Source organism: Salvelinus fontinalis, chromosome 2 (assembly GCF_029448725.1).
Source record: "Salvelinus fontinalis isolate EN_2023a chromosome 2, ASM2944872v1, whole genome shotgun sequence".
In the NCBI taxonomy this organism is placed as follows: Eukaryota; Metazoa; Chordata; class Actinopteri; order Salmoniformes; family Salmonidae; genus Salvelinus; species Salvelinus fontinalis.
Window position 1 is genome coordinate 89,969,780 of NC_074666.1, and position 25,676 is coordinate 89,995,455.

A 25,676-nucleotide genomic window follows, 5' to 3' on the forward strand; every position below is an offset into this window, starting at 1 on the left:
GTAAAGCACTTTGTGACAGCTGCTGATGTAAAAAAGGTCTTCATAAAATATGTTTGATTGATTGATCGAATGTTCAGTACATTAAATTAGATGACATTTGTATTCAGTATAGTCTCTACTCAGCCAGTTATAAATAATTGGGGGATGTTTATATTTGTTCTGTTAGACACAGTGTGTAATGAAATGTGTTTTTTTGCAAATCCCAACTCCCCTGAGACACCCGTAGCGAGTGGAATCACGGCCAGGGTCGCCATTATACTGAGCCCATTGAGCAATTTGTTTAAGTGCTTTGTTCAAGGGCACAGCGTCAGATTTCCCCCCACCTTGTCGGCTCTGGTATTCAAACCAGCAATATGATGTAGATACAGAAAGTAAACAGCGTAGTCGGTCAATTCTCACAACAACTAAGAGCGTTGAAGCGCGAAGCTCAACCTCTCCGCTCTTTTGATGACCTGGCTACTACGCTGTACACAGTGTGAAGCGTACCAGTGCACATGCGCAGATACTTTGTGTTACTGTGTGAGAGTGAAGTGTTGCATCTCGCCCATCTCAATATCTCCGGTGCTGCTCGTGGCAACATCATTTTGCTGAGTCTACCTTTAATTAATACGGGGAAACTATTAATTTTTAAATATTTTTTTTCAAAGAAACATTGAACATCTAATAGTCAAATCATAGAGTAAAAGCAGGTGAGCTGGTTCTTGGCCATTTTCTGGTGTTATTTGGTGGACAACTGAGCAGGTGGAGCATTGCGTCAATCTTGTTACTCATAGATAGATAGGATGGAAATGTTGTAACAATAAAACATTTTTTGTGAAATTATTTAAGAAGAAATCATCAACCCTGTTACTTTATTTGACACTTAACAGGCTTTTGTTATGGTAAATTCTTTATTTAACCTCTTGAAATGGGAAAACACGTTGTTTATGAAGGTGAATATGTGCTATTTATGACAAAATCAAAGTTATTTTGGACCAAGTTACCCTTTTTAATAGACACCGTTTGTTGGAATGACACAGATCCTAAACTGAGGAAGCATCCAGGTATTTTGGACTATACCACCGGCCTCTATTTTACCTAAGGATGCAGGAATCACTCAAAATCATTGGCCACTTTAATACATGGATCACTAGTCACTTTAAATAATTCCACTTTTATGTTTACATATCCTACTTTACTCATCTCATATGTATATACTGTATTCTATACCATCTACTGCATCTTGCCTATGCCGCACGGCCATCGCTCATCCATATATTTATATGTACATATTTGTGTGTATGAGGTAGTTGTTGGTGAATTGTTAGATTACTTGTTAGATATTACTGCACGGTCGGAACTAGAAGCACAAGCATTTCGCTACACTCACATTAACATCTGCTAACCATGGGGTTTGATTTGATTTGAATGCAAGGCCAATGTTGAGGGTTTGAAGCTGTCATTAGATTTTTTTTTAAATGTTCTCTGTTATTAACATTAGATATTGGCATCAGCATCATTTTCAGCATAAGTGAGAAATATGACCTTGTAAGATTCAACTCAATATCAGGAAGGTGTTCTTAATGTTTTGTACACTCAGTGTAGCGCTGCGTCATGCTACAGTATGTTTGTTTCACATTCTGCATCAGTGATCAGAACAGAGGTTGCAGTTCTGTCAACGTCCACCAGAGGACGACATAGGGCCACTAATAATCACTCAGGATATACCTGCTTTACAGCAGGCACAGTTTGGCGTTGTCAGACCACTGGTTTCAGTCCCACCTAGTCTCACAGGGCCATCCTTCCGTCCCACCGCAGAAAAACCTTCATGTCTACTATCTCTAGTTATCAGAGTTATTCACCAGGGACGTGTTCTAGTTCTGACACTGAGTTACAGGCAGTGATGTGTTGTTCCCTTTTAATTTAAAAAAATTAATTTCACCTTTATTTAACCAGGTAGGCTAGTTGAGAACAAGTTCTCATTTACAACTGCGACCTGGCCAAGATAAAGCACAGCAGTTCGACACATACAACAACACAGAGTTACACATGGAATAAACAAAACATACAGTCAATAATACAGTAGAAAAAAAGAAAACAAAAAAAGTCTATATACAGTGAGTGCAAATGAGGTAAAATAAGGGAGGTAAGGCAATAAATAGGCCATGGTGGCGAAGTAATTACAATATAGCAATTAAACACTGGAATGGTAGATGTGCAGAAGATGAATGTGCAAGTAGAGATACTGGGGTGCAAAGGAGCAAGATAAATAAATAAATACAGTATGGGTATGAGGTAGATTGGATGGGCTGTATACAGATGGGCTATGTACAGGTGCAGTGATCTGTGAGCTGCTCTGACAGCTGGTGCTTAAAGCTAGTGAGGGAGATATGAGTCTCCAGCTTCAGTGACTTTTGCAGTTCGTTCCAGTCATTGGCAGCAGAGAACTGGACGGAAAGGCGACCAAAGGAGGAATTGGCTTTGGGGGTGACCAGTGAGATATACCTGCTGGAGTGCGTGCTACGGATGGGTGCTGCTATGGTGACCAGTGAGCTGAGATTTACCTAGCAAAGACTTGTAGATGAGCTGGAGCCAGTGGGTTTGGTGACGAGTATGAAGCGAGGGCCAGCCAACGAGAGCGTACAGGTCGCAGTGGTGGGTAGTGTACGGGGCTTTGGTGACAAAACGGATGGCACTGTGATAGACTGCATCCAATTTGTTGAGTAGAGTGTTGGAGGCTATTTTATAAATGACATCGCCGAAGTCTAGGATCGGTAGGATGGTCAGTTTTACGAGGGTATGTTTGGCAGCATGAGTGAAGGATGCTTTGTTGTGAAATAGGAAGCCGATTCTAGATTTAATTTTGGATTGGAGATGCTTGATGTGAGTTTGGAAGGAGAGTTTACAGTCTAACCAGACACCTAGGTATTTGTAGTTGTCCACATATTCTAAGTCAGAACCGTCCAGAGTAGTGATGCTGGACGTGCGGGCAGGTGCGGGCAGTGAACGGTTGAAAAGCATGCATTTAGTTTTACTTGCATTTAAGAGCAGTTGGAGGCCACGGAAGGAGAGTTGTATGGCATTGAAACTCGTCTGGAGGTTAGTTAACACAGAGTCCAAAGAAGGGCCAGAAGTATACAGAATGGTGTCGTCTGCGTAGAGGTGAATCAGAGAATCACCAGCAGCAATAGCGACATCATTGATGAAGAGAGTCGGCCCGAGAATTGAACCCTGTGGCACCCCCATAGAGACTGCCAGAGGTCCTTACAACAGGCCCTCCGATTTGACACACTGAACTCTATCAGAGAAGTAGTTGGTGAACCAGGCAAGGGAATCATTTGAGAAACCAAGGCTCTTGAGTCTGCCAATAAGAATGTGGTGATTGACAGAGTCGAAAGCCTTGGCCAGGTTGATGAATACGGCTGCACAGTAATGTCTCTTATCGATGGTGGTTATGATATCGTTTAGGACCTTGAGCGTGGCTGAGGTGCACCCATGACCAGCTCTGAAACCAGATTGCATAGCGGAGAAGTTACGGTGGGATTCTAAATTGGTAGACTTTCGAAGACCTTAGAAAGGCAGGGTAGGATAGATATAGGTCTGTAGCAGTTTGGGTGTAGAGTGTCTCCCCCTTTGAAGAAGGGGATGACCGCGGCAGCTTTCCAATCTTTGGGGATCTCAGACGATACGAAAGAGAGGTTGAACAGGCTAGTAATAGGGGTTGCAACAATTTCGGCAGATAATTTTAGAAAGTGAGGGTCCAGATTGTCTAGGCCATCTGATGTGTAATGGTTTTCCATCTACGATGTGATGTGTAATCGTTTTCCATCTACGTAACATTGCAAAAATCAGAAACTTTCTGTCCAAAAATGATGCAGAAAAATTAATCCATGATTTTGTTACTTCTAGGTTAGACTAATGCAATGCTCTACTTTCCGGCTACCCAGATAAAGCACTAAATAAGCTTCAGTTAGTGCTAAATACGGCTGCTAGAATCCTGACTAGAGCCAAAAAATGTGATCATATTATTCCAGTGCTAGCCTCCCTACACTGGCTTCCTGTTAAGGCAAGGGCTGATTTCAAGGTTTTACTGGCAACCTAAAAAGCATTACATGGGCTTGCTCCTACCTATCTTTCCGATTTGGTCCTGCCGTACATACCTACACGTACGCTACGGTCACAAGACGCAGGCCTCCTAATTGTCCCTAGAATTTCTAAGCAAACAGCTGGAGGCAGGGCTTTCTCCTATAGATCTAAATTTTTATGGAATGGTCTGCCTACCCATGTGAGAGACGCAGACTCGGTCTCAACTTTTAAGTCTTTACTGAAGACTCATCTCTTCAGTGGGTCATATGATTGAGTGTAGTCTGGCCCAGGAGTGTGAAGGTGAACGGAAAGGCTCTGGAGCAACGAACCGCCGTTGCTGTCTGCCTGGCCGTTCCCCTCTCTCCACTGGGATTCTCTGCCTCTAACCCTATTACAGGGGCTGAGTCACTGGCTTACTGGTGCTCTTTCATGCCGTCCCTAGGAGGGGTTGAGTCACTGACGTGATCTTCCTGTCTGGGTTGGCGCCCCCCCTTGGGTTGTGCTGTGGCGGAGATCTTTGTGGGCTATACTCGGCCTTGTCTCAGGATGGTAAGTTGGTGGTTGAAGATATCCCTCTAGTGGTGTGGGGGCTGTGGTTTGGCGAAGTGGGTGGGGTTATATCCTTCCTGTTTGGCCCTGTCCGGGGGTATTATCGGATGGGGCCACAGTGTCTCCTGACCCCTCCTGTCTCAGCCTCCAGTATTTATGCTGCAGTAGTTTATGTGTCGGGGGGCTAGGGTCAGTTTGTTATATCTGGAGTACTTCTCCTGTCTTATCCGGTGTCCTGTGTGAATTTAAGTATGCTCTCTCTAATTCTCTCTTTCTCTCTTTCTTTCTCTCTCTCGGAGGACCTGAGCCCTAGGACCATGCCTCAGGACTACCTGGCATTATGACTCCTTACTGTCCCCAGTCCACCTGGACGTGCTGCTGCTCCAGTTTCAACTGTTCTGCCTGCGGCTATGGAACCCTGACCTGTTCACCGGACGTGCTACCTGTCCCAGACCTGCTGTTTTCAACTATCTAGAGATCGCAGGAGCGGTAGATATACTCTTAATGATCGGCTATGAAAAGCCAACTGACATTTCTCCTGAGGTGCTGACTTGCTGCACCCTCGACAACTACTGTGAGTATTATTATTTGACCATGCTGGTCATTTATGAACATTTGAACATCTTGGCCATGTTCTGTTATAATCTCCACCCGGCACAGCCAGAAGAGGACTGGCCACCCCTCATAGCCTGGTTCCTCTCTAGGTTTCTTCCTAGGTTTTGGCCTTTCTAGGGAGTTTTTCCTAGCCACCGTGCTTCTACACCTGCATTGCTTGCTGTTTGGGGTTTTAGGCTGGGTTTCTGTACACCACTTTGAGATATCAGCTGATGTAAGAAGGGCTATATAAATCAATTTGATTTGATTTGAAATGATTAATGGTCCAGATTTTGCAGCTCTTTCAGAACATCAGCTATCTGGATTTGGGTGAAAGAGAAATGGGGGATGCTTGGGCGAGTTGCTGTGGGGAGTGCAGGGCTGTTGACCAGAGTAGGGGTAGCCAGGTGGAAAGCATGGCCAGCCGTAGAAAAATGCTTATTGAAATTTTCAATTATAGAAGATTTATCGGTGGTGACAGTGTTTCCTAGCCTCAGTGCAGTGGGCAGCTGGGAGGAGGTGCTCTTATTCTCCATAGACTTTACAGTGTACCAGAACCTTTTTGAGTTTGTGCTACAGGATGCACATTTCTGCTTGAAAAAGCTAGCCTTAGCTTTCCTAACTGCCTGTGTATATTGGTTCCTAACTTCCCTGAAATGTTGCATATCACGGGGGCTATTCGATGCTAATGCAGAACGCCACAGGATGTTTTTGTGCTGGTCAAGGGCAGTCAGGTCTGGAGAGAACCAAGGGCTATATCTGTTCCTGGTTCTACATTTTTTGAAAGGGGCGTGCTTATTTAAGATGGTGAGGAAGGCACTTTTAAAGAATGACCAGGCATCCTCTACTGGCGGGATGAGGTCAACATCCTTCCAGGGTACACGGGCCAGGTCGATTAGAAAGGCCTGCTCGCTGAAGTGTTTTAGGGAGCGTTTGACAGTGACAAGGGGTGGTCGTTTGACCGCAGACCCATTACGGATGCAGGCAATGAGGCAGTGATCGCTGAGCTCTTGGTTGAGAACAGCAGAGGTGTATTTAGAGGGCAAGTTGGTTAGGATGATATCTATGAGGGTGCCCATGTTTACGGATTTGGGGTGGTACCTGGTAGGTTGATTGATAATTTGTGTGAGATTGAGGGCATCAAGTTTAGATTGTAGGATGGCCGGGGTGTTAAGCATGTCCCAGTTTGGTCACTTAGAAGCACGAGCTCTGAAGATAGATAGGGGGCAATCAGTTCACATATGGAGTCCAGGGCAAAGCTGGGGGCAGAGGGTGGTCTATAGCAAGCGGCAACGGTGAGAGACTTGTTTCTGGAGAGGTGGATGAAGTAGAAGCTCAAATTGTTTGGGTACAGACCTGGATAGTAAGACAGAGCTCTGCAGGCTATCTCTGCAGTAGATTGCAACACCGCCCCCATCTGCAATTCTATCTTGTTGGAAAATGTTATAGTTAGGGATGGAAATTTCAGGGTTTTGGTGGTCTTCCTGAGCCAGGATTCAGACATGGCTAAGACATCCGGTTTGGCAGAGTGTGCTAGGGCAGTGAATAAAACAAACTTAGGGAGGAGGCTTCTAATGTTAACATGCATGAAACCAAGGCGTTCTCCCACAGGACACACCTGCTTCCCCTCCCCTCTCCTTATTTATAGCTTCATGTAAATAAGATGGGGGGGGGGGGGGGGGTCTGCAGGTGCCCAGAGAACTGAAACTGAGAATACGTCCCAAATGGCACTTTATTCCCTTTACTGTGCACTACTTTTGACAAGGGCCCTATAAAGGACAATGGGCTCTGGTAAAAAGTAGTGCACTATATTGGCATCCCCAGGCACTTCATATACCTGCTCTGGGGGGGACTGAGATACTCATTGTTCTAGACCTGCTCTGAGGGGGGACCTCTGTGGTGAACGATTAAATATAAACATATTGGATTATATAATTGAGGAGGGTAGAGGATATGTGGGGATTAATATAAACATCATGGATTATATAATGGAGGAGGGTAGAGGATATGTGGTGATTAAAATAAGCATCATGGATTATATAATGGAGGAGGGTAGAGGATATGTAGTGATTAATATAAACATCATGGATTATATAATGGAGGAGGGTAGAGGATATGTGGTGATTAATATAAACATCATGGATTATATAATGGAGGAGGGTAGAGGATATGTGGTGATTAATATAAACATCATGGATTATATAATGGAGGAGGATAGAGGATATGTGGTGATTAATATAAACATCATAGATGATATAATGGAGGAGGGTAGAGGATATGTGGTGATTAATATAAACATCATGGATTATATAATGGAGGAGGGTAGAGGATATGTGGTGATTAATATAAACATCATGGATTATATAATGGAGGAGGGAAGAGGATATGTGGTGATTATTATAAACATCATGGATTATATAATGGAGGAGGGTAGAGGATATGTGGTGATTAATATAAACATCATGGATTATATAATGGAGGGTAGAGGATATGTGGTGATTAATATAAACATCATGGATTATATAATGGAGGGTAGAGGATATGTGGTGATTAATATAAACATCATGGATTATATAATGGAGGAGGGTAGAGGATATGTGGTGATTAATATAAACATCATGGATTATATAATGGAGGAGGGAAGAGGATATGTGATGATTAATATAAACATCATGGATTATATAATGGAGGAGGGTAGAGGATATGTGGTGATTAATATAAACATCATGGATTATATAATGGAGGAGGGTGGAGGATATGTGGTGATTAATATAAACATCATGGATTATATAACGGAGGATATAAACATCATAGATTATATAATGGAGCTGTGATGAGGGTAGGGTTAGAGGATGGTGCAGAGTCAAAAGCAGAACAAATATATTTGAGTTAGTTTTTCATACTGCCCATTTGCTTAAAACTTTTTATGGCTGCAATCCCGTTAACGGGATCGATATGACAACAGCCAGTGAAAGTGCAGGGCGCCAAATTCAAACAACAGAACTCTCATAATTAGAATTCCTCAAACATACATGTGTCTCATATCATTTTAAAGGTAATCTTGTTGTTAATCCCACCAAAGTGTCCGATTTCAAAAAGGCTTTACAGCGAAAGCACCACAAACGATTATGTTAGGTCACCGCCAAATCACAGACAAACACAGTCATTTTTCCAGCCAAAGAGAGGAGTCACAAAAAGCACAAATAGAGATAAAATGAATCACTAACCTTTGATGATCTTCATCAGATGACACTCATAAGACTTCATGTTACACAATACATGTATGTTTTGTTTGATAAAGTTCATATTTAAATAAAAAAATCTGAGTTTACATTGATGTGTTACGTTCACTAGTTCCAAAAACATCCAGTGATTTTGCATAGCCACATCGATTCAACAGAAATACTCATCATAAATGTAGATGATAATACAAGTCATACACATGGAATTATTGATATACCTCTCCTTAATGCAACCGCTGTGTCAGATTTCAAAAAAACTTTACGGAAAAATCAAACCATGCAATAATCTGAGACGGCACTCAGAACAAAATAATCAAATTAGCCACCATGTTGGAGTCAACAGAAACCAGAAATTACATGATAAATATTCCCTTACCTTTGATGATCTTCATCAGATTGCACTCCCAGGAATCCCAGGTCCACAAGAAATGCTTGATTTGTTCGATAATGTCCGTTATTTATGTCCAATTAGCTACTTTTGTTAGCGCTTTTGGTAAACAATTCCAAAGTCACGAAGCGCGTTCCCTAAAAGCTGACGATATGTCCAAAAGTTCCGTAACAGTCAGTAGAAACATGTGAAACGATGTATTGAATCAATCTAGAATGTTGTTAACATACATCTTGAATAATGTTCCAACCGGAAAAATACATTGACTTCAGACTTCAGATGAGCGATGGAACAGAGATCCCTCTCATGTGAACGCGCATGGTCAAAGCATGGTCACCTCATGGCAGACCTGACTAATTCTCTTCTCATTAGGCCCCCCTTCACAGTAGAGTTATCAGACAACGTTCTACAGACTGTTGACATCTAGTGGAAGCCGTAGGAAGTGAATACTCATTCATATCTCGCTGTGATTTCAATGGGATCTTGGTTGAAAATCGACGAGCCTCAGAATTTCCACTTCCTGTTTGGATTTTTTCTCAAGTTTTTGCCTGCCATATGAGTTCTGTTATACTCACAGACATAATTCAAACAGTTTTAGAAACTTTAGAGTGTTTTCTATCCAATACGAATAATAATATGCATATATTAGCAACTATTACTGAGGAGCAGGCCGTTTACTCTGGGCACTAATGTGCACCTTTCATCCAAGCTACTCAATACTGCCCCTGCAGCCACAAGAAGTTAAATAGTTGGGACACATTTAAAGTGACTTTTAGGTCAGTGTGCTTAGAGTAAAGATCAATCATTATAATAGTATTATTAGAACTGTGTAAATCTGTTAAGCCCCAGACACGTCAATCAACTATGAGAGTAGCTGGTGATAGGTTAATTGCAGAGGCCCCTCTCTCTGGGTCCTACATGGCTTGGTGATAGGTTAACTGTAGAGGCCCCTCCCTCTGCTCCTCCCTGTCTGTCTCCTTATAGGTGGGTTCTGCAGCCTCTCCTCTCCTCACACTCCAACCCTGCTCATCTCTCAGCTGGACAGTAAGGGCCGTTCACACCAGACACTGACAACATGCTGGGGACACTCTGCACTCTCATCACTGCTCTAACATGTAAGGAGTCTGACTTCCTGGAGGTTTTACTTCCTGTTTTATTCATAATTAGTCTGTATGTTTCTATTTACTACATGTCATCTTCTTATTTCCCAGTTGTCAGTGGTGTGACTGTGGTGACACAGAAGCCTCCTGTTGTGACAGTGAGGAAAGGAGAGACGGCCACTATGGACTGTAACCTGGGGACTGCTCAGGATAATGTTCGTTAGTATAAACAGGTTCCAGGAGGAGTCCCTCAGTACATGTTAAGATGGTACCACACTGGTTGGAGCTCTGTAAAATATGGTTCTGGTTTCTCCTCTCCTAAATTCACATCTGATCATCAGTCTAAATCAGATTATCGTTTGATTATTAACAATGTGGAGGAGACAGACTCAGCAGTGTATTACTGTAATATATGGGACAACTCTGTTAAAGAGCATGTATCACAGTGATATACACCATGACAAAAACCTCCTCACCAAACACACTCACTTCTGCTTTCAGATGTTCTGAATATAGACACTAACTGAATGTCAAGTCACCCTGAACCAGTGTGTCTGCAGTAGGAGAACATTCCATGCTTGTGTTTTACACAAAACCCTTCACACATTTACTAGAATGTTGTCATTAACAATTACACCTAGTTGTCACAAAGCATGAATGATAAAGTGATATTCCAGAAGGTTCAGTCCTAACAGAAGACTCCATGTATCAGATAACCTCCATGATAGTCAGTCCCCTGGTTTACAGTAGAGACATATTACATCAACAGTCATTTAGTGATGTACTGTTAGTTCAGAACCCCACTATCAGGTCCAGATATTATTATCATTATGTTATTATTATCTATATTATGACATGCTGATTTTAAGGAAACTTACTAACACAACTCACATGAAACAAATACTGCTCTTTTCAGTGTAACCAAAATGATCACACATGGTTTTTGTTAGTCCAATATAAAATATATATATTTTTGATAATTTAATAGTTACGGTCATTTAAATTAATCAGAAGTCCATCTTCTCTGAAGCTGATAGGGTGAGATATAGAGGCCCCTCCCTCTGGTCCTCCCTGGCTTGGTGATAGGTTAACTGTAGATGCCCCTCCCTCTGCTCCTCCCTGTCTGTCTCCTTATAGGTGGGTCCTGCAGCCTCTCCTCTCCTCACACTCCAACCCTGCTCATCTCTCAGCTGGACAGAAAGGGCCGTTCACAAAACACACTGACAACATGCTGGGGACACTCTGCACTCTCATCACTGCTCAAACATGTAAGGAGTCTGACTTCCTGGAGGTTTTACTTCCTGGTTTATTGATAATGAGTCTGTATGTTTCTCTTTACTACATGTCATCTTCTTATTTCCCAGGTGTCAGTGGTGTGATTGTGGTGACACAGAAGCCTCCTGTTGTGACAGTGAGGAAAGGAGACACGGCCACTCTGTAACCTGGGGACTGTTGATAATAGAGACGGGCACTCTGGACAGTAACCTGGGGACTGTTGATAGAAGAGACGGCTACTATGGACTGTAACCTGGGGACTGTTGATAGGAGAGACGGCTACTATGGACTGTAACCTGGGGACTGTTGATAATAGAGACGGCCACTCTGGACTGTAACCTGGGGACTGTTGATGATAGAGACGGCCACTCTGGACTGTAACCTGGGGACTGTTGATAGGAGAGACGGCCACTCTGGACTGTAACCTGGGGACTGTTGATAATAGAGACGGCCACTCTGGACTGTAACCTGGGGACTGTTGATAGTAGAGACGGCCACTCTGGACTGTAACCTGGGGACTGTTGATAGGAGAGACGGCCACTCTGGACTGTAACCTGGGGACTGTTGATGATAGAGACGGCCACTATGGACTGTAACCTGGGGACTGTTGATAATAGAGACGGCTACTATGGACTGTAACCTGGGGACTGTTGATAATAGAGACGGCCACTCTGGACTGTAACCTGGGGACTGTTGATAGTAGAGACGGCCACTCTGGACTGTAACCTGGGGACTGTTGATAATAGAGATGGCCAATTTGGACTGTAACCTGGGGACTGTTGATAATAGAGATGGCCACTATGGACTGTAACCTGGTGACTGTTGATAATAGAGATGGCCACTATGGACTGTAACCTGGTGACTGTTGATAATAGAGATGGCCACTATGGACTGTAACCTGGGGACTGTTGATAATAGAGACGGCCACTCTGGACTGTAACCTGGGGCCTGTTGATAATAGAGATGGCCACTATGGACTGTAACCTGGTGACTGTTGATAATAGAGACGGCCACTATGGACTGTAACCTGGGGACTGTTGATAATAGAGACGGACACTCTGGACTGTAACCTGGAGACTGTTGATAATAGAGACGGCCACTATGGACTGTAACCTGGGGACTGTTGATAATAGAGACGGCCACTCTGGACTGTAACCTGGGAACTGTTGATAATAGAGACGGCCACTATGGACTGTAACCTGGGGTCTGTTGATAATAGAGACGGCCACTCTGGACTGTAACCTGGGAACTGTTGATAATAGAGACGGCCACTATGGACTGTATCCTGGGGTCTGTTGATAATAGAGAAGGCCACTCTGGACTGTAACCTGGGAACTGTTGATAATAGAGACGGCCACTATGGACTGTAACCTGGGGTCTGTTGATAATAGAGACGGCCACTATGCACTGTAACCTGGGGTCTGTTGATAATAGAGACGGCCACTATGGACTGTAACCTGGGGACTGTTGATAATAGAGACGGCCACTATGGACTGTAACCTGGGGACTGTTGATAATAGAGACGGCCACTATGGACTGTAACCTGGGGACTGTTGATAATAGAGACGGGCACTCTGGACTGTAACCTGGGGACTGTTGATAATAGAGGCGGGCACTCTGGACTGTAACCTGGGGACTGTTGATAATAGAGACGGGCACTCTGGACTGTAACCTGGGGACTGTTGATAATAGAGACGGGCACTCTGGACAGTAACCTGGGGACTGTTGATAGGAGAGACGGCTACTATGGACTGTAACCTGGGGACTGTTGATAATAGAGACGGCCACTATAAACTGTAACCTGGGGACTGTTGATAATAGAGAAGGCCACTATGGACTGTAACCTGGGGACTGTTAACTGATGGATTCAAAAGAACCAGACACAAACAGCAGAATATGATGCTATTCTATATACTGTTACTTCATAGAGAGGAACTCTAGAAAAGCCTGAGATGTTTGTAGTGAGAGTGAAGCTCTGTCTGAATGGGATGTTTCAGTTCCTGTCCTCTCAGTAGAGAGAGTGAGGCTCTGTCTGAATGGATGTTTCAGTTCCTGTCCTCTCAGTAGAGAGAGTAAAGCTCTGTCTGAATGGGATGTTTCAGTTCCTGTCCTCTCAGTAGTGAGAGTGAAGCTCTGTCTGAATGGGATGTTTCAGTTCCTGTCCTCTCAGTAGAGAGAGTGAAGCTCTGTCTGAATGGGATGTTTCAGTTCCTGTCCTCTCAGTAGAGAGAGTGAAGCTGTCTGAATGGGATGTTTCAGTTCCTGTCTTCTCAGTAGAGAGAGTGAAGCTCTGTCTGAATGGGATGTTTCAGTTCCTGTCCTCTCAGTAGAGAGAGTGAAGCTCTGTCTGAATGGGATGTTTCAGTTCCTGTCCTCTCAGTAGTGAGAGTGAAGCTCTGTCTGAATGGATGTTTCAGTTCCTGTCCTCTCAGTAGAGAGAGTGAGGAGGTTATTGTACGGCCGTGTATACAAACTGAATCACTGTGGTATTCGGACCAGGAACCAAGCTCATTGTTACTGGTGAGTACCCTTCTAATGTTTTAATCTACTGAATATGTTTTGTTTCTAATATAGTGTTGGTCAGATATGTTTTATGTTTTAATTCATAAAATGTTAACTATATTTACTGACTTAATATTTTGCACCTGCTTAAATCCTTTCTGTTGTTTGTAAATTATTAAAAAAAAAATGTAGGTCCAGAAACATTTTGATGACTGTGTTAATGTCTCTGGTTGGTCTGCTCTGCTCATGTTTTATCATGAATATCTTGTGTTTCTGTTGTCTATATAACTCAATGTAAAGGAGATATTTCATCTCAAAGGGTTTCATCCAGATCAAATTCTCAGCATATACATTTAAACAATCACATTTATTTCTCAATTATTTGTATTTTATTTGAACAATGTGCACATTTCATTCATCTTTTAGCATTTTAGTCTTCCAGGACTGTGAAGTAATATTATAAATGATGTATCCTGACTTGTCTCTGTCTCTCTGCTCCATGGAAAATAACACCCTAACAGCGTATGATTCCTTCTATCAGTATCATTGTAAACATCATGAAGAGCAGTTCTCTATTTAATTGCTCTTAATGCAGGGTGTATTGGTAATGATACCAACATGTACTGAAATATAAACAGTTATCCATTGTGTTTTCTTCTCATCCCATCCGTTGACTACTTTCTACAGATGGAGATCTGGCTACACCTGCTGTGACCCTGTTCCCTCCATCCACTGAAGACCTCAAGTCCAGCAGAGCAACACTGGTGTGTCTGACTAGTAACCTGTCTCAGAAGTCCAAGGGGTTGGCAGATGTCAGCTGGATGTCTAACAGTGAATCAGTGACAGAAGATGTTTCTACCAGCCCTGCTGAGCAGCAACCAGACAAAACCTTCAAGATCAGCAGCTATCTGACCATTCAGACTGCAGACTGGGACAAGGACCTGGTGTTCACATGTAAAGTGTCATTGGGGTCAACATTCTCCGAGAAAGAGATCAGAAAGACTAGTTGTAGTCTGTAAATCAATAGTTTCAGACAATCAATACAACTGGTAGTTTGTTATAGCTTCACAGCGAGTGAAGCTGTTATTTTGTTAGAATGTTTAAGTTGTGTTTTGATCCTTGCTTTGCTGTTAAATATAGAAGTTAAAATCTTAACAACATGGATGATATTGGGCTGAAGTCTGAATGCAGCAGTGAATAGTATGACAATAACCAATGTGATGTCAAATAGTTGTTGAGGGTTGTTTCTCATGACAAGTTACTATTGATGCATTCACTGTACCAGCATCATGTTCTCTAAAACATTACATCTGAAACACTGTCATGATGACTATACCTCTCTACTATTGTGAAATGAGTTGAATTACTAATGTATAATAGAGGAATAGTTAGAGCTTTGCTGTATTGTGGATATTAAATAAAGAACATTCTAAAGAACACGTGTTTGTATTTGAGCATGTTGATGAACATCAGTGTTAGCAGCACTAAATGAGGGTGAATCTGGAGAATGACTGTTTAAATTCAACCAAGACAGAAGAGCCCAGAATCCTTACCAGGTTTATTATCATAACAAGGATTCTGACCAACCAGAGATGACCTAACAGTTGACTGTGCTCTAGTATTAACATTGGATGTTGGACTCAGTATCATTTCAGCATTATTACAACTGTATAGGTCTGGTCTTCACTTAGTCTCCCACTGACATCCATCCATGACTAAGTAAACAACAGGAACAGCTGTCTGTAGACCACTGGTTTCAGTCCCACCCAAAGACCAGCTGATAGTTTCATATCTAATATTTCTAGTTATCAGAGTCATTCACCAGGGACGTGTTCTAGATCTGACACTGAGTTACAGGCAGTGATGTGTTTCTCCCTTTCTCCCTCAGAACACCTGCTTCCCCTCCTCCCCTTATTTATAGCTTCATGTAAATTAAGAGGTTATTTTATCTCCTCTCAGAACTGTGTGTCTGGGGGGGAGAGGACAAAAACTGAGACTATGTCCCTAATTGCACTCTATTCCCTTTACAGTGCACTACTTTTGACAAAGGCTCATTGGGTTCTGGTCAACAGTAGTGCACTATAAAAGGATTAGGGAGACATTTGGGACTCATATTGAATAACTCATCATTATGTTGTCCCTATGTAGAACTAGTATAGGATGTTAATCTCCAGTTATGGTTTGATGGAGGTAGAATATGAGTCAGTGATGAAGACAGGGCCTCATGTAGATCAATGAGAGCAGCTGGTGATTGGTTAACTGCAAAGTCCCCTCCCTCTGGTCCTCCCTGTCTGTCTCCTTATAGGTGGGTCCTGCAGCCTCTCCTCTCCTCACACTCCAACCCTGCTCATCTCTCAGCTGGACAGTAAGGGCCGTTCACACCACACACTGACAACATGCTGGGGACACTCTGCACTCTCATCACTGCTCTAACATGTAAGGAATTTACTATATGTTCAACATGAATCAAAAAAAGTCATTAAAAGTTGTTAATTCATGTATGATGAAATGTCTTATTTAATTCCCACAGATGTCAGTTGCCAGAAAGCAGTGACACAGACACCTTCAGTACTGACTGTCAGTACAAAGGGGACTGCCACCTTTCACTGTGACATCACCAAAGATGAAAGTCATTATGTAATCTGGTATAAACAGGTTCCAGGAGGAGCTCCTCAGTATGTGTTAAGGTTTCACCATTCTCAGGCCTCTCCTGATGAATATGGATCTGGTTTCTCCTCTGATCGTTTCACATCTAAAGCCACGTCTGATAAGGATTATCAGTTTATAATCAGTAATGTGGAGGAGACAGACTCAGCAGTGTATTACTGTCAGACATATGATGCCTCTGTTAAAGAGTACGTATCACAGTGATATACACCATGACAAAAACCTCCTCACCAAACACACTCACTTCTGCTTTCAGATGTTCTGAATATAGACACTAACTGAATGTCAAGTCATCCTGAACCAGTGTGTCTGCAGTAGGAGAACATTCCATGCTTGTGTTTTACACAAAACCCTTCACACATTTACTAGAATGTTGTCATTAACAATTACACCTAGTTGTCACAAAGCATGGATGATAAAGTGATATTCCAGAAGGTTCAGTCCTAACAGAAGACTCCATGTATCAGACAACCTCCATGATAGTCAGTCCCCTGGTTTACAGTAGAGACATATTACATCAACAGTCATTTAGTGATGTACTGTTAGTTCAGAACCCCACTATCAGGTCCAGATAATATTATTATTATGTTATTATAATACATATTATGACATGCTGATATCAGTAAGCTTATGATATAATAGAGGCGGGTAGAGGATATGTGGTGATTAATATAAACATCATGGATTATATAATGGAGGAGGGTAGAGGATATGTGGGGATTAATATAAACATCATGGATTATATAATGGAGGAGGGTAGAGGATATGTGGTGATTAATATAAACATCATGGATTATATAATGGAGGAGGGTAGAGGATATGTGGTGATTAATATAAACATCATGGATTATATAATGGAGGAGGGTAGAGGATATGTAGTGATTAATATAAACATCATGGATTATATAATGGAGGAGGGCAGAGGATATGTGGTGATTAAAATAAACATCATGGATTATATAATGGAGGAGGGTAGAGGATATGTGGGGATTAATATAAACATCATGGATTATATAATGGAGGAGGGTAGAGGATATGTGGTGATTAATATAAACATCATGGATTATATAATGGAGAAGGGTAGAGGATATGTGGTGATTAATATAAACATCATGGATTATATAATGGAGGAGGGTAGAGGATATGTGGTGATTAATATAAACATCATGGATTATATAATGGAGGAGGGTAGAGGATATGTGGTGATTAATATAAACCATGGATTATATAATGGAGGAGGGTAGAGGATATGTGGTGATTAATGTAAACATCATGGATTATATAATGGAGGAGGGTAGAGGATATGTGGTGATTAATATAAACATCATGGATTATATAATGGAGGAGGGAGAGGATATGTGGGGATTAATATAAACATCATGGATTATATAATGGAGGGTAGAGGATATGTGGTGATTAATATAAACATCATGGATTATATAATGGAGGAGGGTAGAGGATATGTGGTGATTAATATAAACATCATGGATTATATAATGGAGGAGGGTAGAGGATATTTGGTGATTAATATAAACATCATGGATTATATAATGGAGGAGGGTAGAGGATATGTGGTGATTAATATAAACCATGGATTATATATTGGAGCTGTGATGAGGGTAGAGGATATGTAGTGATTAATATTAACATCATATATAATGGAGGAGGGTAGAGGATATGTGGTGATTAATATAAACATCATGGATTATATAATGGAGGAGGGTAGAGGATATGTGGTGATTAATATAAACATCATGGATTATATAATGGAGGAGGGTAGAGGATATGTGGTGATTAATATAAACATCATGGATTATATAATGGAGGAGAGTAGAGTATATGTGGTGATTAACATAAACATCATGGATTATATAATGGAGGAGGGTAGAGGATATGTGGGGATTAATATAAACATCATGGATTATATAATGGAGGAGGGTAGAGGATATGTAGTGATTAATATAAACATCATGGATTATATAATGGAGGAGGGTAGAGGATATGTGGTGATTAATATAAACATCATGGATTATATAATGGAGGAGGGTAGAGGATATGTGGTGATTAATATAAACATCATGGATTATATAATGGAGGAGGGTGGAGGATATGTGGTGATTAATATAAACATCATGGATTATATAATGGAGGAGGGTAGAGGATATGTGGTGATTAATATAAACATCATGGATTATATAATGGAGGAGGGTAGAGGATATGTGGTGATTAATATAAACATCATGGATTATATAATGGAGGAGGGTAGAGGATATGTGGTGATTAATATAAACATCATGGATTATATAATGGAGGAGGGTAGAGGATATGTGGTGATTAATATAAACATCATGGATTATATAATGGAGGAGGGTAGAGGATATGTGGTGATTAATATAAACATCATGGATTATATAATGGAGGGTAGAGGATATGTGGTGATTAATATAAACATCATGGATTATATAATGGAGGAGGGTAGAGGATATGTGGTGATTAATATAAACATCATGGATTATATAATGGAGGAGGGTAGAGGATATGTGGTGATTAATGTAAACATCATGGATTATATAATGGAGGAGGGTAGAGGATATGTGGTGATTAATATAAACATCATGGATTATATAATGGAGGAGGGTAGAGGATATGTGGGGATTAATATAAACATCATGGATTATATAATGGAGGGTAGAGGATATGTGGTGATTAATATAAACATCATGGATTATATAATGGAGGAGGGTAGAGGATATGTGGTGATTAATATAAACATCATGGATTATATAATGGAGGAGGGTAGAGGATATTTGGTGATTAATATAAACATCATGGATTATATAATGGAGGAGGGTAGAGGATATGTGGTGATTAATATAAACCATGGATTATATATTAGAGCTGTGATGAGGGTAGAGGATATGTAGTGATTAATATTAACATCATATATAATGGAGGAGGGTAGAGGATATGTGGTGATTAATATAAACATCATGGATTATATAATGGAGGAGAGTAGAGTATATGTGGTGATTAACATAAACATCATGGATTATATAATGGAGGAGGGTAGAGGATATGTGGGGATTAATATAAACATCATGGATTATATAATGGAGGAGGGTAGAGGATATGTGATTAATATAAACATCATGGATTATATAATGGAGGAGGGTAGAGGATATTTGATTAATATAAACATCATGGATTATATAATGGAGGAGGGTAGAGGATATGTACTGATTAATATAAACATCATGGATTATATAATGGAGGAGGGCAGAGTATATGTGGTGATTAATATAAACATCATGGATTATATAATGGAGGAGGGTAGAGGATATGTGGTGATTAATATAAACATCATGGATTATATAATGGAGGAGGGTAGAGGATATTTGGTGATTAATATAAACATCATGGATTATATAATGGAGGAGGGTAGAGGATATGTGGTGATTAATATAAACCATGGATTATATATTGGAGCTGTGATGAGGGTAGAGGATATGTAGTGATTAATATTAACATCATATATAATGGAGGAGGGTAGAGGATATGTGGTGATTAATATAAACATCATGGATTATATAATGGAGGAGAGTAGAGTATATGTGGTGATTAACATAAACATCATGGATTATATAATGGAGGAGGGTAGAGGATATGTGGGGATTAATATAAACATCATGGATTATATAATGGAGGAGGGTAGAGGATATGTAGTGATTAATATAAACATCATGGATTATATAATGGAGGAGGGTAGAGGATATGTGGTGATTAATATAAACATCATGGATTATATAATGGAGGAGGGTAGAGGATATGTGGTGATTAATATAAACATCATGGATTATATAATGGAGGAGGGTGGAGGATATGTGGTGATTAATATAAACATCATGGATTATATAATGGAGGAGGGTAGAGGATATGTGGTGATTAATATAAACATCATGGATTATATAATGGAGGAGGGTAGAGGATATGTGGTGATTAATATAAACATCATGGATTATATAATGGAGGAGGGTAGAGGATATGTGGTGATTAATATAAACATCATGGATTATATAATGGAGGAGGGTAGAGGATATGTGGTGATTAATATAAACCATGGATTATATAATGGAGGAGGGTAGAGGATATGTGGTGATTAATGTAAACATCATGGATTATATAATGGAGGAGGGTAGAGGATATGTGGTGATTAATATAAACATCATGGATTATATAATGGAGGAGGGTAGAGGATATGTGGGGATTAATATAAACATCATGGATTATATAATGGAGGGTAGAGGTTATGTGGTGATTAATATAAACATCATGGATTATATAATGGAGGAGGGTAGAGGATATGTGGTGATTAATATAAACATCATGGATTATATAATGGAGGAGGGTAGAGGATATGTGGTGATTAATATAAACCATGGATTATATATTGGAGCTGTGATGAGGGTAGAGGATATGTAGTGATTAATATTAACATCATATATAATGGAGGAGGGTAAAGGATATGTGGTGATTAATATAAACATCATGGATTATATAATGGAGGAGAGTAGAGTATATGTGGTGATTAACATAAACATCATGGATTATATAATGGAGGAGGGTAGAGGATATGTGATTAATATAAACATCATGGATTATATAATGGAGGAGGGTAGAGGATATGTGATTAATATAAACATCATGGATTATATAATGGAGGAGGGTAGAGGATATTTGATTAATATAAACATCATTGATTATATAATGGAGGAGGGTAGAGGATATGTACTGATTAATATAAACATCATGGATTATATAATGGAGGAGGGTAGAGGATATGTGGGGATTAATATAAACATCATGGATTATATAATGGAGGGTAGAGGATATGTGGTGATTAATATAAACATCATGGATTATATAATGGAGGAGGGTAGAGGATATGTGGTGATTAATATAAACATCATGGATTATATAATGGAGGAGGGTAGAGGATATTTGGTGATTAATATAAACATCATGGATTATATAATGGAGGAGGGTAGAGGATATGTGGTGATTAATATAAACCATGGATTATATATTGGAGCTGTGATGAGGGTAGAGGATATGTAGTGATTAATATTAAAATCATATATAATGGAGGAGGGTAGAGGATATGTGGTGATTAATATAAACATCATGGATTATATAATGGAGGAGAGTAGAGTATATGTGGTGATTAACATAAACATCATGGATTATATAATGGAGGAGGGTAGAGGATATGTGGGGATTAATATAAACATCATGGATTATATAATGGAGGAGGGTAGAGGATATGTAGTGATTAATATAAACATCATGGATTATATAATGGAGGAGGGTAGAGGATATGTGGTGATTAATATAAACATCATGGATTATATAATGGAGGAGGGTAGAGGATATGTGGTGATTAATATAAACATCATGGATTATATAATGGAGGAGGGTGGAGGATATGTGGTGATTAATATAAACATCATGGATTATATAATGGAGGAGGGTAGAGGATATGTGGTGATTAATATAAACATCATGGATTATATAATGGAGGAGGGTAGAGGATATGTGGTGATTAATATAAACATCATGGATTATATAATGGAGGAGGGTAGAGGATATGTGGTGATTAATATAAACATCATGGATTATATAATGGAGGAGGGTAGAGGATATGTGGTGATTAATATAAACCATGGATTATATAATGGAGGAGATTAGAGGATATGTGGTGATTAATGTAAACATCATGGATTATATAATAGAGGAGGGTAGAGGATATGTGGTGATTAATATAAACATCATGGATTATATAATGGAGGAGGGTAGAGGATATGTGGGGATTAATATAAACATCATGGATTATATAATGGAGGGTAGAGGATATGTGGTGATTAATATAAACATCATGGATTATATAATGGAGGAGGGTAGAGGATATGTGGTGATTAATATAAACATCATGGATTATATAATGGAGGAGGGTAGAGGATATTTGGTGATTAATATAAACATCATGGATTATATAATGGAGGAGGGTAGAGGATATGTGGTGATTAATATAAACCATGGATTATATATTGGAGCTGTGATGAGGGTAGAGGATATGTAGTGATTAATATTAACATCATATATAATGGAGGAGGGTAGAGGATATGTGGTGATTAATATAAACATCATGGATTATATAATGGAGGAGAGTAGAGTATATGTGGTGATTAACATAAACATCATGGATTATATAATGGAGGAGGGTAGAGGATATGTGGGGATTAATATAAACATCATGGATTATATAATGGAGGAGGGTAGAGGATATGTAGTGATTAATATAAACATCATGGATTATATAATGGAGGAGGGTAGAGGATATGTGGTGATTAATATAAACATCATGGATTATATAATGGAGGAGGGTAGAGGATATGTGGTGATTAATATAAACATCATGGATTATATAATGGAGGAGGGTGGAGGATATGTGGTGATTAATATAAACATCATGGATTATATAATGGAGGAGGGTAGAGGATATGTGGTGATTAATATAAACATCATGGATTATATAATGGAGGAGGGTAGAGGATATGTGGTGATTAATATAAACATCATGGATTATATAATGGAGGAGGGTAGAGGATATGTGGTGATTAATATAAACATCATGGATTATATAATGGAGGAGGGTAGAGGATATGTGGTGATTAATATAAACCATGGATTATATAATGGAGGAGGGTAGAGGATATGTGGTGATTAATGTAAACATCATGGATTATATAATAGAGGAGGGTAGAGGATATGTGGTGATTAATATAAACATCATGGATTATATAATGGAGGAGGGTAGAGGATATGTGGGGATTAATATAAACATCATGGATTATATAATGGAGGGTAGAGGATATGTGGTGATTAATATAAACATCATGGATTATATAATGGAGGAGGGTAGAGGATATGTGGTGATTAATATAAACATCATGGATTATATAATGGAGGAGGGTAGAGGATATTTGGTGATTAATATAAACATCATGGATTATATAATGGAGGAGGGTAGAGGATATGTGGTGATTAATATAAACCATGGATTATATATTGGAGCTGTGATGAGGGTAGAGGATATGTAGTGATTAATATTAACATCATATATAATGGAGGAGGGTAGAGGATATGTGGTGATTAATATAAACATCATGGATTATATAATGGAGGAGAGTAGAGTAAATGTGGTGATTAACATAAACATCATGGATTATATAATGGAGGAGGGTAGAGGATATGTGGGGATTAATATAAACATCATGGATTATATAATGGAGGAGGGTAGAGGATATGTAGTGATTAATATAAACATCATGGATTATATAATGGAGGAGGGTAGAGGATATGTGGTGATTAATATAAACATCATGGATTATATAATGGAGGAGGGTAGAGGATATGTGGTGATTAATATAAACATCATGGATTATATAATGGAGGAGGGTAGAGGATATGTGGTGATTAATATAAACATCATGGATTATATAATGGAGGAGGGTGGAGGATATGTGGTGATTAATATAAACATCATGGATTATATAATGGAGGAGGGTAGAGGATATGTGGTGATTAATATAAACATCATGGATTATATAATGGAGGAGGGTAGAGGATATGTGGTGATTAATATAAACATCATGGATTATATAATGGAGGAGGGTAGAGGATATGTGGTGATTAATATAAACATCATGGATTATATAATGGAGGAGGGTAGAGGATATGTGGTGATTAATATAAACCATGGATTATATAATGGAGGAGGGTAGAGGATATGTGGTGATTAATGTAAACATCATGGATTATATAATAGAGGAGGGTAGAGGATATGTGGAGATTAATATAAACATCATGGATTATATAATGGAGGGTAGAGGATATGTGGTGATTAATATAAACATCATGGATTATATAATGGAGGAGGGTAGAGGATATGTGGTGATTAATATAAACATCATGGATTATATAATGGAGGAGGGTAGAGGATATTTGGTGATTAATATAAACATCATGGATTATATAATGGAGGAGGGTAGAGGATATGTGGTGATTAATATAAACCATGGATTATATATTGGAGCTGTGATGAGGGTAGAGGATATGTAGTGATTAATATTAACATCATATATAATGGAGGAGGGTAGAGGATATGTGGTGATTAATATAAACATCATGGATTATATAATGGAGGAGAGTAGAGTATATGTGGTGATTAACATAAACATCATGGATTATATAATGGAGGAGGGTAGAGGATATGTGGGGATTAATATAAACATCATGGATTATATAATGGAGGAGGGTAGAGGATATGTAGTGATTAATATAAACATCATGGATTATATAATGGAGGAGGGTAGAGGATATGTGGTGATTAATATAAACATCATGGATTATATAATGGAGGAGGGTAGAGGATATGTGGTGATTAATATAAACATCATGGATTATATAATGGAGGAGGGTAGAGGATATGTGGTGATTAATATAAACATCATGGATTATATAATGGAGGAGGGTAGAGGATATGTGGTGATTAATATAAACATCATGGATTATATAATGGAGGAGGGTAGAGGATATGTGGTGATTAATATAAACATCATGGATTATATAATGGAGGAGGGTAGAGGATATGTGGTGATTAATATAAACATCATGGATTATATAATGGAGGAGGGTAGAGGATATGTGGTGATTAATATAAACCATGGATTATATAATGGAGGAGGGTAGAGGATATGTGGTGATTAATGTAAACATCATGGATTATATAATAGAGGAGGGTAGAGGATATGTGGTGATTAATATAAACATCATGGATTATATAATGGAGGAGGGTAGAGGATATGTGGGGATTAATATAAACATCATGGATTATATAATGGAGGGTAGAGGATATGTGGTGATTAATATAAACATCATGGATTATATAATGGAGGAGGGTAGAGGATATGTGGTGATTAATATAAACATCATGGATTATATAATGGAGGAGGGTAGAGGATATTTGGTGATTAATATAAACATCATGGATTATATAATGGAGGAGGGTAGAGGATATGTGGTGATTAATATAAACCATGGATTATATATTGGAGCTGTGATGAGGGTAGAGGATATGTAGTGATTAATATTAACATCATATATAATGGAGGAGGGTAGAGGATATGTGGTGATTAATATAAACATCATGGATTATATAATGGAGGAGAGTAGAGT

At 39.4% G+C, this 25,676-nt stretch overlaps 1 protein-coding gene and 1 gene segment (V, D, J or C); both read left to right on the top strand.

Annotated features, from left to right (window-relative positions):
* The window catches only part of LOC129831349 (immunoglobulin kappa light chain-like), a 184,725-nt gene that overhangs the window by 2,246 nt on the left and 156,803 nt on the right, over positions 1–25,676 (top strand). The gene's annotated exons all lie outside the window — the stretch shown is intronic.
* LOC129867586 (Ig lambda chain C region-like) lies at positions 13,703–15,159 on the top strand (the record flags this gene model as incomplete). The annotated part of the segment is given in 2 exon segments: positions 13,703–13,733; positions 14,403–15,159. Coding segments are annotated over 2 exon segments (363 nt in total), but the record flags the coding sequence as incomplete, so codon positions are not given.